General features: G+C 43.5%; 1 protein-coding gene and 1 pseudogene across 2 annotated transcripts in view; both read left to right on the top strand.

Annotated features, from left to right (window-relative positions):
- ABCC3 (ATP binding cassette subfamily C member 3) overlaps window positions 1-13,754 on the top strand; it is an 84,413-nt gene that overhangs the window by 46,119 nt on the left and 24,540 nt on the right. For both annotated transcript variants that reach the window (XM_056816605.1, XM_056816604.1), the window contains 6 exons: window positions 449-536; window positions 2,850-2,916; window positions 3,197-3,323; window positions 3,522-3,698; window positions 8,642-8,809; window positions 12,607-12,796. In XM_056816605.1, coding sequence (XP_056672583.1) covers window positions 449-536; window positions 2,850-2,916; window positions 3,197-3,323; window positions 3,522-3,698; window positions 8,642-8,809; window positions 12,607-12,796 — 817 coding nt within the window. The remainder of the gene's footprint in view (window positions 1-448; window positions 537-2,849; window positions 2,917-3,196; window positions 3,324-3,521; window positions 3,699-8,641; window positions 8,810-12,606; window positions 12,797-13,754) is intronic.
- Window positions 2,097-2,196, top strand: LOC130457690 (U6 spliceosomal RNA; annotated as a pseudogene).

The raw sequence follows: 13,754 nt of genomic DNA, 5'->3' as shown, positions 1-13,754 counted from the left end.
GAAAGGAACAACTAGGGGGCTCAATGGATAGAAAGTCAGGCTTGGAGGTGGGTGGTCCTGGGTCACTGATAAGGGGGATACCCCCTTGCCTAGCCCTTCCCACTCTTCTGCCTTAGAACCAATACACAGTATTGATTCTAAGAAGGTAAGGGTTTAGGGGAAAAAAATAGTCTCATCGGGATCCCAGGGTTGCTTGCAGATGGCCAAACCTCTGGTTACTAGATTTCTGGCGTAGGTTATGTGCAATGCAGCCCAAACTTGAAATGATCTGGAGGGCAGGGAAGAAGGTATCCTAACTTAGCCATGTGGAACAGAGCAGGGAGAGGTTGCAATGCCCCAGCACAGAACTGTGGGTTCTCTATACTTTCTTCCTGGTTGGGAAATGGGACAAAGGGGACAGGGACATGGCCTTAATGGACAGGCCTTAATGCACCCTCCTTCTCCTCAGACCAGTGTGTCTCTGAAACGGATCCAGCATTTCTTGAACCATGAAGAACTCGATACCCAGTGTGTGGACAAAAAGACCATTTCTCCAGGTCCATAAATTCTTTTTCCTGCTCACTCCCCTCCTCTCCTCTTCTATTTGGCACATTTTCCTCCAGGCTCTCCCTTTCCTACAAAAAATCCTTTAATCTGCAGTTTCCTTATTTTTCTCCATTAGCTCCTCCTCTTCCTCTTTCCCCTTCTGCTTTGGTGTTCCCAAGGTTTCCTGCCCACACAGTCCCCTGCCCCTGCCTCCATCTCCCTTCCTCCCTGATCTCTTTATTCCATCATTCTCTAAATCTCCACTTCTCCCCTCCACACCCTGTTCCCTCCCCAAATGGGGTATGCTGTCTTCCTGTTCACACATCACTCCCAGACTGAGTCTCACTTAACCCACTCTTAGGATTCTCTTCTCCCTATAACTCCTGATCCATTTAAAAAACAAACAAACAGAAATCTTTATTAATTAGTTCTCCCACATAACTAAAATATGGCCACATGCCCATAATAAGGGCTATCTTCTACTGCAAAGCCCTGAAATAACAATGACTCAGGTTAATATAGCCTTAAAGTTTACAGGTTTTTTCCTCATAACAACCCCACAAGATAGGTAACACAAGTATTATTCTGTTTTTTTTTTTTAAACCCTTACCTTCCGTCTTGGAGTCAATACTGTGTATTGGCTCCAAGGCAGAAGAGTGGTAAGGGCTAGGCAATGGGGGTCAAGCGACTTGCCCAGGGTCACACAGCTAGGAAGTGGCTGAGGCCAGATTTGAACCTAGGACCTCCCGTCTCTAGGTATGGTTCTCAATCCACTGAGCTACCCAGCTGCCCCCTATTCTGTTTTACAGATTAGGAAACTGAGGCTAGTAAGAATCTAAAGCAATTTCAAATCCAAATCTTCCAACTTCAAGTTTAGCACCATTTTTTACAACCTCATACAGAGTGGACAGTACACTTCATCTTAATGTCCCCAGACTCCCTGTTTTCTCCATTATTTTATATTGTGCCCTGGATGCCCCCATACCACCCACCACATATGCCCTGAGGAATCAATCCATGGTATCCTGGCACTTCTTTCCCCTTGGTTCCACATTCACGGCCCCCTGCCCTCAAATCTCTTCCTATTATTCCCTTCCTTTCCTTAATCTTTTCCTTCTAATATTCTGCATGGACTTCCACTCCCATCATTCCCTACCATTTCCTAAGCCTACATTAAGTCTTCCTAGGATTTTATTAGGGTAGCAAGGCAGCTAAGAGGCTAGAGTACCTGGCCTGAGGTCAAGAAGATTCAGCTTCCTGAGTTCAAATCTGACCCCAGATGGGTGACCCTCGCAAGTCACTGAACCTTGTTTGCCTCAGTATCCTCATTGGTAAAATGGGCTGAAGAAGGAAAAGGCAAACCACTCCAATACAAGAAAATCCCAAATGGGGTCATGAAGAATCAGACAAGAATATAAACAATTAATCAACAACAAAGAAAATTTTATTAACTCCTATAATTCCTGACCCATCCTTAATCCCCTGACTTCCCCAATTACAATTCCCCAATAACTCACACATTCCCACCCCCCACCCCCAGTACAAAATGCCTTGAAAATTCCATGGTAGGCTTGCTTCTACGGCATATATACTACAATTGGAACAATACCGAGATTAGCATGGCCCCTGCGCAAGGGTGACATGCAAATTCGTGAGACATTTCATATTAAAAAAAAAAACCAGAAAATTCCACGGTACTTCATTGTTCTTTACATCCTCCAGGGGTCCCTGATCCCCTGCCCCTCCCATGACTCCCTATTTTGTTACTCTCATTCAGTCATGTCTGACCCCCTTTGGTGTTTTCTTGCCAAAGATCCTGGAGATGTTTTCCATTTCCTTCTCCGGCTCATTTGACAGATGAGGAAACTGAGGCAAACAGGGTGAAGTGACTTGTCCAGGGTTACCCAGCTAGTAAGTGTCTGAGGCTAGATTTGAACTGAGGAAGATGAGTCTTCTGACTCCAGTCCTGGCACTCTATCACCGTGCCACTTAGCTGCCAACTCTCTTACTTTCTACCTTTAATCAAGCTGGATTTCTGTTTCTCCTTATCTCCATTACTCCCTATCATTCTCTGAGCCCTCCTTATTCCCTTCTAGAATTCTTTGCCCCCTCTAAATCTTGTCCACTCTTAATCCTCTCCCACTCCCTGCCTTCCTCCTCATTGCCCCATCTGTTATCCCCCTGGGCTCTTGGTGCTTCCCCAAGTCCTTATTGCTTCCCTTCCTCCCACCCCCCTCAGGGCTCCCCCTCTTTCCCATCACTCCCCCCCTCCCACCTGTCTGTACACTCTCTCACCAGGGCAAACCCCCCCCCTCTGCCTACAGGCTATGCTATCACCATAGAAAATGGCAGCTTTACCTGGGCCCACAACCAGCCCCCAGCTCTGCACAGGTAAAAACTGTTCTCCTTCTCAACCATCCTGAGCCCTTCTTTCCCTCCTCTCCTGACCAAGAGGTTCAGCGAGGCAGATCAACTTAATTGTTCCTCTTCCAGAAGCTTTGGTGTTTAACTCCAGGCAGGCAGACCTGGGGACAGGTGATTTCTGACAGAAGGAGGGGCTGTCTGGAGTGGGGGAAGTGTTGGATCTCCCCGGGAGAAGAGAATTAGGGTTCTTCTCCTCCCACATATCCCAGCTCACTCTGGCCTTCTGCTTCTCCCTCCCCTCAACCAGCCTGAGTCTCCAAGTGCCAAAAGGGGCCCTGGTGGCCGTCGTGGGGCCAGTGGGCTGTGGGAAGTCCTCCCTGATATCCGCCCTGCTTGGGGAGATGGATAAACTGGAGGGCAGAGTGGCTGTCAAGGTCAGTGACATGGACTAGGGATGATGGGAGGCTGAGATAAGCAGGGGGATTGGTGGGAGGGCAAAGGTGGGAGTACCTGTGGCCCAATGGGAAGAGAGGCTCGGAGGGGGGATAGTGAATAAGCCCTGGCTAGGTCTCATCCCAAGTCCCCCCTCCTGAGCCCTGTGTTCCTGCGGTGACTCCGAGTGCCATGGCCAGGGCTCCGTGGCCTACGTGCCGCAGCAGGCATGGATACAGAACGTCACACTCCAGGACAACATCCTGTTCGGCAAGTCCATGGACAGGAAGCGATACCAAGACATCCTTGATGCCTGTGCCCTGCTCACCGACCTGGATGTGCTGCCCGCAGGAGATCAGACGGAGATTGGGGAGAAGGTGGGACACACTCCCTTCCCAGACACATTCTTTTACCTTCTGGGTACCACCCAAGCCCCTCACCCTCTATATCCAGCAGTAAGGTGTAGAGGAGAGCCCGTGTTCCCATCTTGCCTCAGTTCCTTCCTAGCTGTATGACTTCCAGCATACCCCTTTATCTGTCTCTGAGTCTCAGTTTCTAAGTCTGGGGAATCATCAAAGCACCTGTATCAGGGTTCTTGTGAGGATCCAATGAGAGAAGGTATATATAACCACATGGAAGGGCCGCCATGATCATCATGCACATCTCTCCCTGATCCCCATGGTAACCAGCCCTCTCAAAAAATTCCCTAACACGCTTCCCTGGAGCCCAGCCTCCTGCACACAGGGATCCCGACCCAGCCTGTGTCCTGAGCCCTCAGTGAGAATATCAATAGCTCACCATTTTGGAGCACCTTGAAGCTTACAGAGTGCTGTGCCACCATAGCCCTGTAAGGGAAACTGATATATGGAGTGACTTGCCTTGGGATCACTCAGCTGGACTCCCAAGTGTCAATGGCGTGATTCAAATCCAGAGCCAAACTCCAAGTCCATCACCCTTTCCATTCTCACATCCTGGCTCATTTTTTGGTTGTAGTTCAGTCAATTGATTGTGGCTCATTGTGAGTGACCCAATTTGTTTTTGTTTTTGTTTGGGGGGGGGGGGTGGCAGGTACTGGAAACAAGGACTTGGGTTCAAATCTGGCCTCAATATTTCCTACCTGTGTGACCCTGAGCAAGTCACTTAACCTCCATTTGCCTAGCCCTTACCACTCCTCTGTCTTAGATCAATACTAAGACAGAAGGTATGGGTTATAAAAACAAAAACAAGACCAGGAGTGTGTTATAACCATCCATTATTAATAGGTCAGAGATAGGGACTGGACCCTATGGGTGATTCTACTGACGCTGGGAACTCTCAGGATAGGAAACTCACTCCATTGGTGCAAGTTGGTACCTTTTCTGAAACTTCTAGTCTTAGAGAGTTGCCTAGAGCAATGGGAGGGGAAATGACTTGCCCAGAGTCACATAATATATGCCAGTGGCAGGACTTAATACAGTTATTATTGTTGTTATTTTTAACCAAAATCAATTTAATACCATTGTGAAATAATGGAATCATAGTATCTTATTAAAGATTAATTTAATATGTCATATTAAAGAATATAAATTTAATATATTTTATTAAAGAATTCCAATTTAATATCATAACATCTTATTAAAGAACAATTTAATATCATAAAATAATGCATTATCATATCTTATTAAACAATGTCAGTTTCAGATCATAGCTAACTTATTAAAGAATAGCAATTTAATGTCTTATTAAAGAATATGAATTTCATATCATATCTTATTTAAGAATATAAATTGAATATGAAATCTTATTAAAGAATATGAATTCAATATCATGCTATCTTATGAGGTAATAGTAACTTAATATCATATGATAAAACAGTAACCGTAATATCTTACTAAGTAATAACTTAATATCATAATATTGTAAAATGAAAACATTAGCATAATATCTTATTAAAGAATAGCAACTTAATATCATATTATAAAATAATACATTAGCATAATATCTTATGAAACAATGTCAATATATTATAAAAAGGACATCATAGTATCTTACTAAAGAATGACAATTTAATGTCTCATTAAAGAATATCAATTTCATATCTTATTTAAGAATATAAATTGAATGTAATATCTTATTAAAAATATAAATTTAATATCATATGATAAAACAGTAACTATCATATTTTAAGTAATAACATTTTAACATCACAATATTATAAAATGATAACATCATCATGATATCTTATTAAAGGATAATAATATAATATTATCATAACAATCTTATTCTCAACAATAATAATGACTAATCAACAAGCAGTTATTAAGTCTCTACTATGTTCCAGACCCTGAGTCTAGGTGATCCGAGGAAAAAAATCAAACCACTCTTGCCATCAAAGAACTTAACATTCAATCAGGGGAGAGGGCAGATGCACCCCTAAGGAGATTCAGCATGTCCCTAAAGTCCCAGTGCAGGTTTAGCTTTAGCAACTTAAACTGTGTGAAGACTCCTGGGACAGCTCCTGTAAGATAAATTACAAGGTTATTTGTAGGGAGTGATTTTTAGCTAGAGGAAGAAGGCAGGAAAGAGGAAAGAGTAACAAGGAAGGGAGGGAGGGAGGTGAGAAAGAAGCATTTATCAAGAACCTATTATTGGAGGGGGAGCTGGGTGGTTCAGTGGATTGAGAGCCAGGCCCAGAGATGAGAAGCCCTGGGTTCCAGTCTGACCTCAGATACTTCCTAGATGTGTGACCCTGGTTGGTCACTTAGCCCCCATGCCCCAGCTCTTCTGCCTTGATTCTAAGACAGAAGGTACGGGTTTAAGAAAAAAAAAAACCAAACAACACTATTATTGGGACAGCTGGGGCACGGTAGATGCAACACCAGACCTGGAATTGGGAGGGCTTGGGTTCAAATTTGGCCTTAGATACTTTCTAGCTTTGTGACCCTGGTCAAGTCACTTAATCTCATTTGCCTAGCCCTTGCTCTTCTGTGTTAGAGTTGTTCCTAAGATAGAAAATAAGTATTTAAAAACAACAACAAAAGAATCTATTATGTGTCAGACACTGTGCTAACTACCTTCCCTCATAGAATCAACACTCTATATTGGTCCCAAAGCAGAAGAGCAGTAAGGACTAGGTAGTTAAGTGCTTTGCCCAGAATCACACAGCTAGGGAAGTGTCCTAGGCCAGATTTGAACCCAGGACAGCCCCTAGCATACCAGTCCCCGTCCCCCCCCCCCCGCCGCTCTCTAGACCTGATTCTCAATCCACTGAGCCACTTAGCTGCCCCCAAGTGCCAAGCACTTTTTATAAATAGGATATCATTTGATCTTCATAGCAGTCCAAGATAGACAGGTTAAGTGACTATCCCAAGATCACCTAGCGAGTAAGTGTCTAAGGACTAGATTTGAATTCAGATCTCCCTAATTCCAGGCTCAGAATCACCTACTATGCCATGATCCACCTCTAGGAGATCAGGAAGGGCCTCAGGCAGTAGGTAGCCCTTGAGCTGATGGGTTTAATAATGCTAAAAGAGAGGTAACTATTAGGAACCAGAGAGAAGACTTTGGGCCAATAACCTGACTCTTCTCTATCCAACATTACTCTTGAGACACTTTGGCAAAGGATGTCAATGACATCAATGGATGTACTGATGTTTCCTCTACCCCCTTCAAAACTCATTCAGCTTCCCAAAGCAACGAATGTCCTTCTAGGCTGCCGGGACACACATCGAGTCCCTCAGACCTCTGGTCACACATTAACCTTCAACTCCCCTTCCTGTCTCAGATGCCACAGCTGAAGATTTCTAGAGCAGGTGGTCTCCTCTCCTGCTGCCCACCCCTGACTGTATCTAGTCCCCCAAAGGGGTGAGGCTCTGGTGCTCCCCTCAGGCTGAGCGAGAGATAGGGAATATGGTGGCGGGGGTGGGGGGGGAAGGGGGGAGTTGTCAGTCTTCTTTCCCTGAAAACAGGAAGGATGCTGAAGGGACCACAGGAACAGCTTCCTGATTTGAGACCTGGACCCAGCCCCTGCCTTCCCACTGAGCCTTCCAATGACCCTTGGCCAGGGTGTCAAGGGATGATGGATTACAGGGCTTTGATGTTAGTGAGAGGCTCTTTAGAGGCTTCTGGTTCCCATGACATAAAAGGTCTAGGCTTAGATCTTGGCACTGGGGGAGTAAGAGGGCTGGGAACAGTGTGACATGGGAAAGAAGGTACCAGCCATGACCTCTGAGTAGGGGAGGAAAGAGCCCAGAGGCTCCTTGGGTCAGTTTGGCCTCATAGACAGGGCTAGAAGGGGATGGATGGTCAGACAGGTCATTAAGTCCATCCTCCTCATTTAACTGATGAAGAAATTGAGACCTAGACGGGGTAAGTGACTTGCCCACCAGTTACAGGGCCAACAAGGATCTGAGATGGAATCTGAACCAAGGTCTTTGTTCCTGCTATCAAGTCCAGTTCTCTGTCCACCATCCTGGATGTTTAGGTCCTTTAACTCCAGCACAGAGTTTACAGGACACTTTCTCTGAGTCTGTCGCCTCTTTTTTGTGACGATGAGTTGGTTACTGTTCTATTTCATGCTCCCCTTTATGATCTCCTTTATCTTCCACCTTCTCCACCCCACCCCACATGCATACAAATAGACTTCTTTAAAAAAAAAAAAGCTTCTTTTTTTTAAAAAAAAAGAAGGTAAGCCTTCTGTCTTAGCATCAATTCTAAGACAGAAGAGTAGCAAGGACTAGGCAATCAGGCTTAAGTGACTGGGCTAAGGTTACACAGTTAGAAAGTGTCTGAAGTGAACCCAAAGCCTCCAGACTCTAGGCCTTGAACTCTATCTTACATACACACACACACACACACACACACACACACACACACACACACACACACACACACACACACACAGAGAGAAATATATCTATTACACTAACTGCCAAATACAGTATACTTCTTAAATTTAGAGAGTATCTCTCTACTGGCCATGCACCTTGGGGCTCCTGGGAACACAGTGTAGAGCTCAGGGCTTGGAATCAGGAAAACTTGAATTCAAGTCCAGCCCTCAGATGCTTGTTATATAAGTCACTTAACTCTGTTTCAGTTTCTTCCTCTGAAATATTGGGATAATCATAGTATCTCAACCTGCTAGAGTTTTTGTAAGGACCAAATGAGCTAAAAATGGTTTAAAAAAAAAAACAAGTACTTGGCATAGTGCCTGGCATGCAGGAAGTAGTATTTAAATGCTTCTTCCTTTTCCACACCCCAGGGTGGTTGTGAGGCTCAAATGAGATCTTTTTAAAGCACTTGGCAAAGTGAGCGTTCACTCTTGTTGTTATCTTGCTTCTAGGGCATTAACTTGTCTGGGGGTCAGCGGCAGCGAGTCAGCCTGGCTCGAGCCGTCTACAATGATGCTGACATCTTCCTCCTGGACGATCCGCTCTCTGCCGTGGACTCTCACGTGGCTAAGCACATCTTCGATCGTGTCATCGGGCCAGACGGGATGCTAGGAAGCAAGGTAAGCGCCCAGGAGGAGGAGATGGCAAGACCTGAAGACGGTCAGTCCATGTAAGGACTCTGTAAGGAAAGGCCCCTGGCCTGAAGAGAGAGGCACCCCGGCCAAACGGCTGCGTCCATCTGTACCTCATCTCCAATTTGCTGCAGGCTGCTCTGAGTGTGCAGTCCCAGATCCTAGAACCCAAAATCAAGATGGGGCGACCAGCCCCGACGGCAGGACCTCAAGCCAGGGGCGCCTCTTACTGTGGGGGCAGACCCTCCCCTGGCAGACACCCCCAGGCAATGGGGGGAAATTTTAGAATTAAAATCATCTGCCCCATCCAGTTGTGTGTGCATTACTATCACTATTGCTACTCCTCTTCCTCCTCCTCCTGCTGCCACTACTACTACTGCTGCTACTACTACTACTACTGCTGCTGCTGCTGCTGCTACTACTTCCACTACTACTACTACTACTACTACTGCTGCTACTACTACTACTATTATTGCTGCTGCTACTACTTCCACTACTACTACTACTGCTGCTACTACTACTTCTATCACTATTACTACTTCTACTACTACTACTACAACTACTACTACTACTTCTATCACTATTACTACTTCCACTACTACTACTACTGCTGCTGCTACTACTACTACTACTGCTGCTGCTGCTGCTGCTACTACTACTACTACTATTATTGCTGCTGCTACTACTACTTCTATCACTATTACTAATTCTACTACTACTACTACAACTACTACTACTACTTCTATCACTATTACTACTTCCACTACTACTACTACTGCTGCTACTACTTCTATCACTATTACTACTTCCACTACTACTACTACTGCTGCTACTACTACTTCTATCACTATTACTACTTCTACTACTACAACTACTACTACTACTTCTATCACTATTACTACTTCCACTACTACTACTACTGCTGCTACTACTACTTCTATCACTATTACTACTTCTACTACTACTACTACAACTACTACTACTACTTCTATCACTATTACTGCTGCTACTACTACTACTACTGCTGCTGCTGCTGCTGCTACTACTACTACTACTATTATTGCTGCTGCTACTACTAGTTCTATCACTATTACTAATTCTACTACTACTACAACTAGTACTACTACTTCTATCACTATTACTACTTCCACTACTACTACTACTGCTGCTACTACTACTTCTATCACTATTACTACTTCCACTACTACTACTACTGCTGCTACTACTTCTATCACTATTACTACTTCCACTACTACTACTACTACTGCTACTACTTCCACTACTACTACTACTACTGCTGCTGCTGCTGCTGCTACTACTACTACTACTATTATTGCTGCTGCTACTACTACTTCTATCACTATTACTACTTCCACTACTACTACTACTGCTGCTACTACTTCTATCACTATTACTACTTCCACTACTACTACTACTGCTGCTACTACTACTTCTATCACTATTACTACTTCCACTACTACTACTACAACTAGTACTACTACTTCTATCACTATTACTACTTCCACTACTACTACTACTACTGCTACTACTTCCACTACTACTACTACTACTGCTGCTACTACTACTACTATTATTGCTGCTGCTACTACTTCCACTACTACTACTACTGCTGCTACTACTACTTCTATCACTATTACTACTTCTACTACTACTACTACAACTACTACTACTACTTCTATCACTATTACTACTTCCACTACTACTACTACAACTACTACTACTACTACTTCTATCACTATTACTACTTCCACTACTACTACTACTGCTGCTGCTACTACTACTACTGCTGCTGCTGCTGCTACTACTACTACTACTATTATTGCTGCTGCTACTACTACTTCTATCACTATTACTAATTCTACTACTACTACTACAACTACTACTACTACTTCTATCACTATTACTACTTCCACTACTACTACTACTGCTGCTACTACTTCTATCACTATTACTACTTCCACTACTACTACTACTGCTGCTACTACTACTTCTATCACTATTACTACTTCTACTACTACAACTACTACTACTACTTCTATCACTATTACTACTTCCACTACTACTACTACTGCTGCTGCTACTACTACTACTGCTGCTGCTGCTGCTGCTGCTGCTACTACTACTACTACTATTATTGCTGCTGCTACTACTACTTCTATCACTATTACTACTTCCACTACTACTACTACTGCTGCTGCTACTACTACTACTACTGCTGCTGCTGCTGCTGCTACTACTACTACTACTATTATTGCTGCTGCTACTACTACTTCTATCACTATTACTAATTCTACTACTACTACTACAACTACTACTACTACTTCTATCACTATTACTACTTCCACTACTACTACTACTGCTGCTACTACTTCTATCACTATTACTACTTCCACTACTACTACTACTGCTGCTACTACTACTTCTATCACTATTACTACTTCTACTACTACAACTACTACTACTACTTCTATCACTATTACTACTTCCACTACTACTACTACTGCTGCTACTACTACTTCTATCACTATTACTACTTCTACTACTACTACTACAACTACTACTACTACTTCTATCACTATTACTACTTCCACTACTACTATTACTGCTGCTGCTACTACTACTACTGCTGCTGCTGCTGCTGCTGCTACTACTACTACTACTATTATTGCTGCTGCTACTACTAGTTCTATCACTATTACTAATTCTACTACTACTACAACTAGTACTACTACTTCTATCACTATTACTACTTCCACTACTACTACTACTGCTGCTACTACTACTTCTATCACTATTACTACTTCCACTACTACTACTACTGCTGCTACTACTTCTATCACTATTACTACTTCCACTACTACTACTACTGCTGCTGCTACTACTACTACTGCTGCTGCTGCTGCTGCTGCTGCTACTACTACTACTACTATTATTGCTGCTGCTACTACTACTTCTATCACTATTACTACTTCCACTACTACTACTACTGCTGCTGCTGCTGCTACTACTACTACTGCTGCTGCTGCTGCTGCTACTACTACTACTACTACTGCTGCTGCTGCTACTACTACTACTGCTGCTGCTGCTGCTACTACTACTACTTCCATTACTACTACTACTGCTGCTACTACTACTTCTATCACTATTACTACTTCTACTACTACTACTACTACAACTAGTACTACTACTTCTATCACTATTACTACTTCCACTACTACTACTGCTGCTACTACTACTTCTATCACTATTACTAATTCTACTACTACTACTACAACTACTGCTACTACTTCTATCACTATTACTACTTCCACTACTACGACTACTGCTGCTGCTACTACTACTACTACTGCTGCTGCTGCTGCTGCTGCTGCTACTACTACTACTATTATTGCTGCTGCTACTACTATTACTACTACTACTGCTGCTACTACTACTACTATTATTGCTGCTGCTACTACTATTACTACTACTACTGCTGCTACTACTATGACTACCTCTGCCACTACTGTGCCACTAGTATGACTATTACTACTACTACTACTGCCACTATCACTACTACTGCTACTACTACTACCATTACTACTACTTACACTAATATGGCTACTACTACTACTACTGCCACAACTGCTACTATTACTACTATTGCCACTACTGCTGCTACTCCTCCTCCTAGTATTACTTCTGATGATGACAATGACAACGATGATAATAATAGCAAAATATGAACATGGAACAAAGCCTATAATGGCTCCTCTTCCTTCCAGACAAGGGTCCTGGTGACACATGGAGTGAGCTTCCTGTCCCAGGTAGACCTCATCATTGTGTTGGGTGACGGGCAAGTGTCTGAAGTTGGCTCCTTCTCCACGTTGCTCCAGCAGGAGGGTGCTTTTGCCGAATTTCTTCATAATTATGCTCCCGATGATGAGAACTTTCATGAAGAGGACAGTGCCACTGGTATCACCCCTTCTCTTGTCTCATTGGGACTCCTTTCCCTTTTGCTCCATACTGCTGCCTCTTTCTCCGTGTCTCTCTTCAATCCTCCCTGCCTCCTTCTCCATGTCTCTCTTCAATCCTCCCTGCCTCTTTCTCCACATCTCTCACTCTCTCCATACTTCCATGTGTCTCAATAACTTGACTTGACAAGCATTTATTCCATGTGTGTCATTTTGGCTCCTCTGAGCTGGAAGTGTCTGTGGGACACAGAGGGGAGCTGTCCAGCAGATAGATCTGAATTTCTAAAGAGAGGCTTGGTTTGGGGGTCATCCACATAGAGGTGACAATTGAAGCTTTGGGAGTGGATGAGATTTATAAGAAAAAGAATGTAGAAGAAAAAGAGAAGAGGGATGATAACTTAGGGAGAGAAAAGATAGAAAGGCCCCCAAAAGATGCAGAAAATTTGGTGTAGAATGATAAGGGTATAAATGGGAATTTTCTACCTTTGGACTAGGCTCCTCAGAATTTCTTTTGTATCTCCCAGCATCCCTTTCCCTGCATCCTCATGTCTGTGTTGTTAGTGATTGTTTATAACTTTCTATGGCTCCTCCCTCTTTCTCTTCTTTATTGAGACTGTGGCTTAAGTTATTTAGCTCCCTTTTAACTCTAGTTTTTATTTTAATCTTCTAAGTATAATACTTGAGTTATTGTATATTAATTTTAATTCTCACATAAGTGTGATGCCTCAGAAGGCAAAAGAGGAATGCCATCAATGAGGGGAAAGGTTGTTGACAGTGTTAGCTCTTCCAAGAGGTAAAGGAGGATAAGACTGAGTAAAAGGTACATCCTCCATCCATTGGTTGTAAGATCTTATTCAAGTCACTTAATATATCAAGTCCATCGGCAGTCAGTCAGCAGGCATTTATTAAGCATTTGCTATGTGCCAGGCACTGTGCTGAGGGATGGGGTTGAGACTAGC

The sequence above is a fragment of the Monodelphis domestica genome, chromosome 2 (assembly GCF_027887165.1).
Source record: "Monodelphis domestica isolate mMonDom1 chromosome 2, mMonDom1.pri, whole genome shotgun sequence".
In the NCBI taxonomy this organism is placed as follows: Eukaryota; Metazoa; Chordata; class Mammalia; order Didelphimorphia; family Didelphidae; genus Monodelphis; species Monodelphis domestica.
The sequence above is the reverse complement of the archived record's forward strand: the minus strand, read 5'-3'. Positions and strand labels throughout refer to the sequence as shown.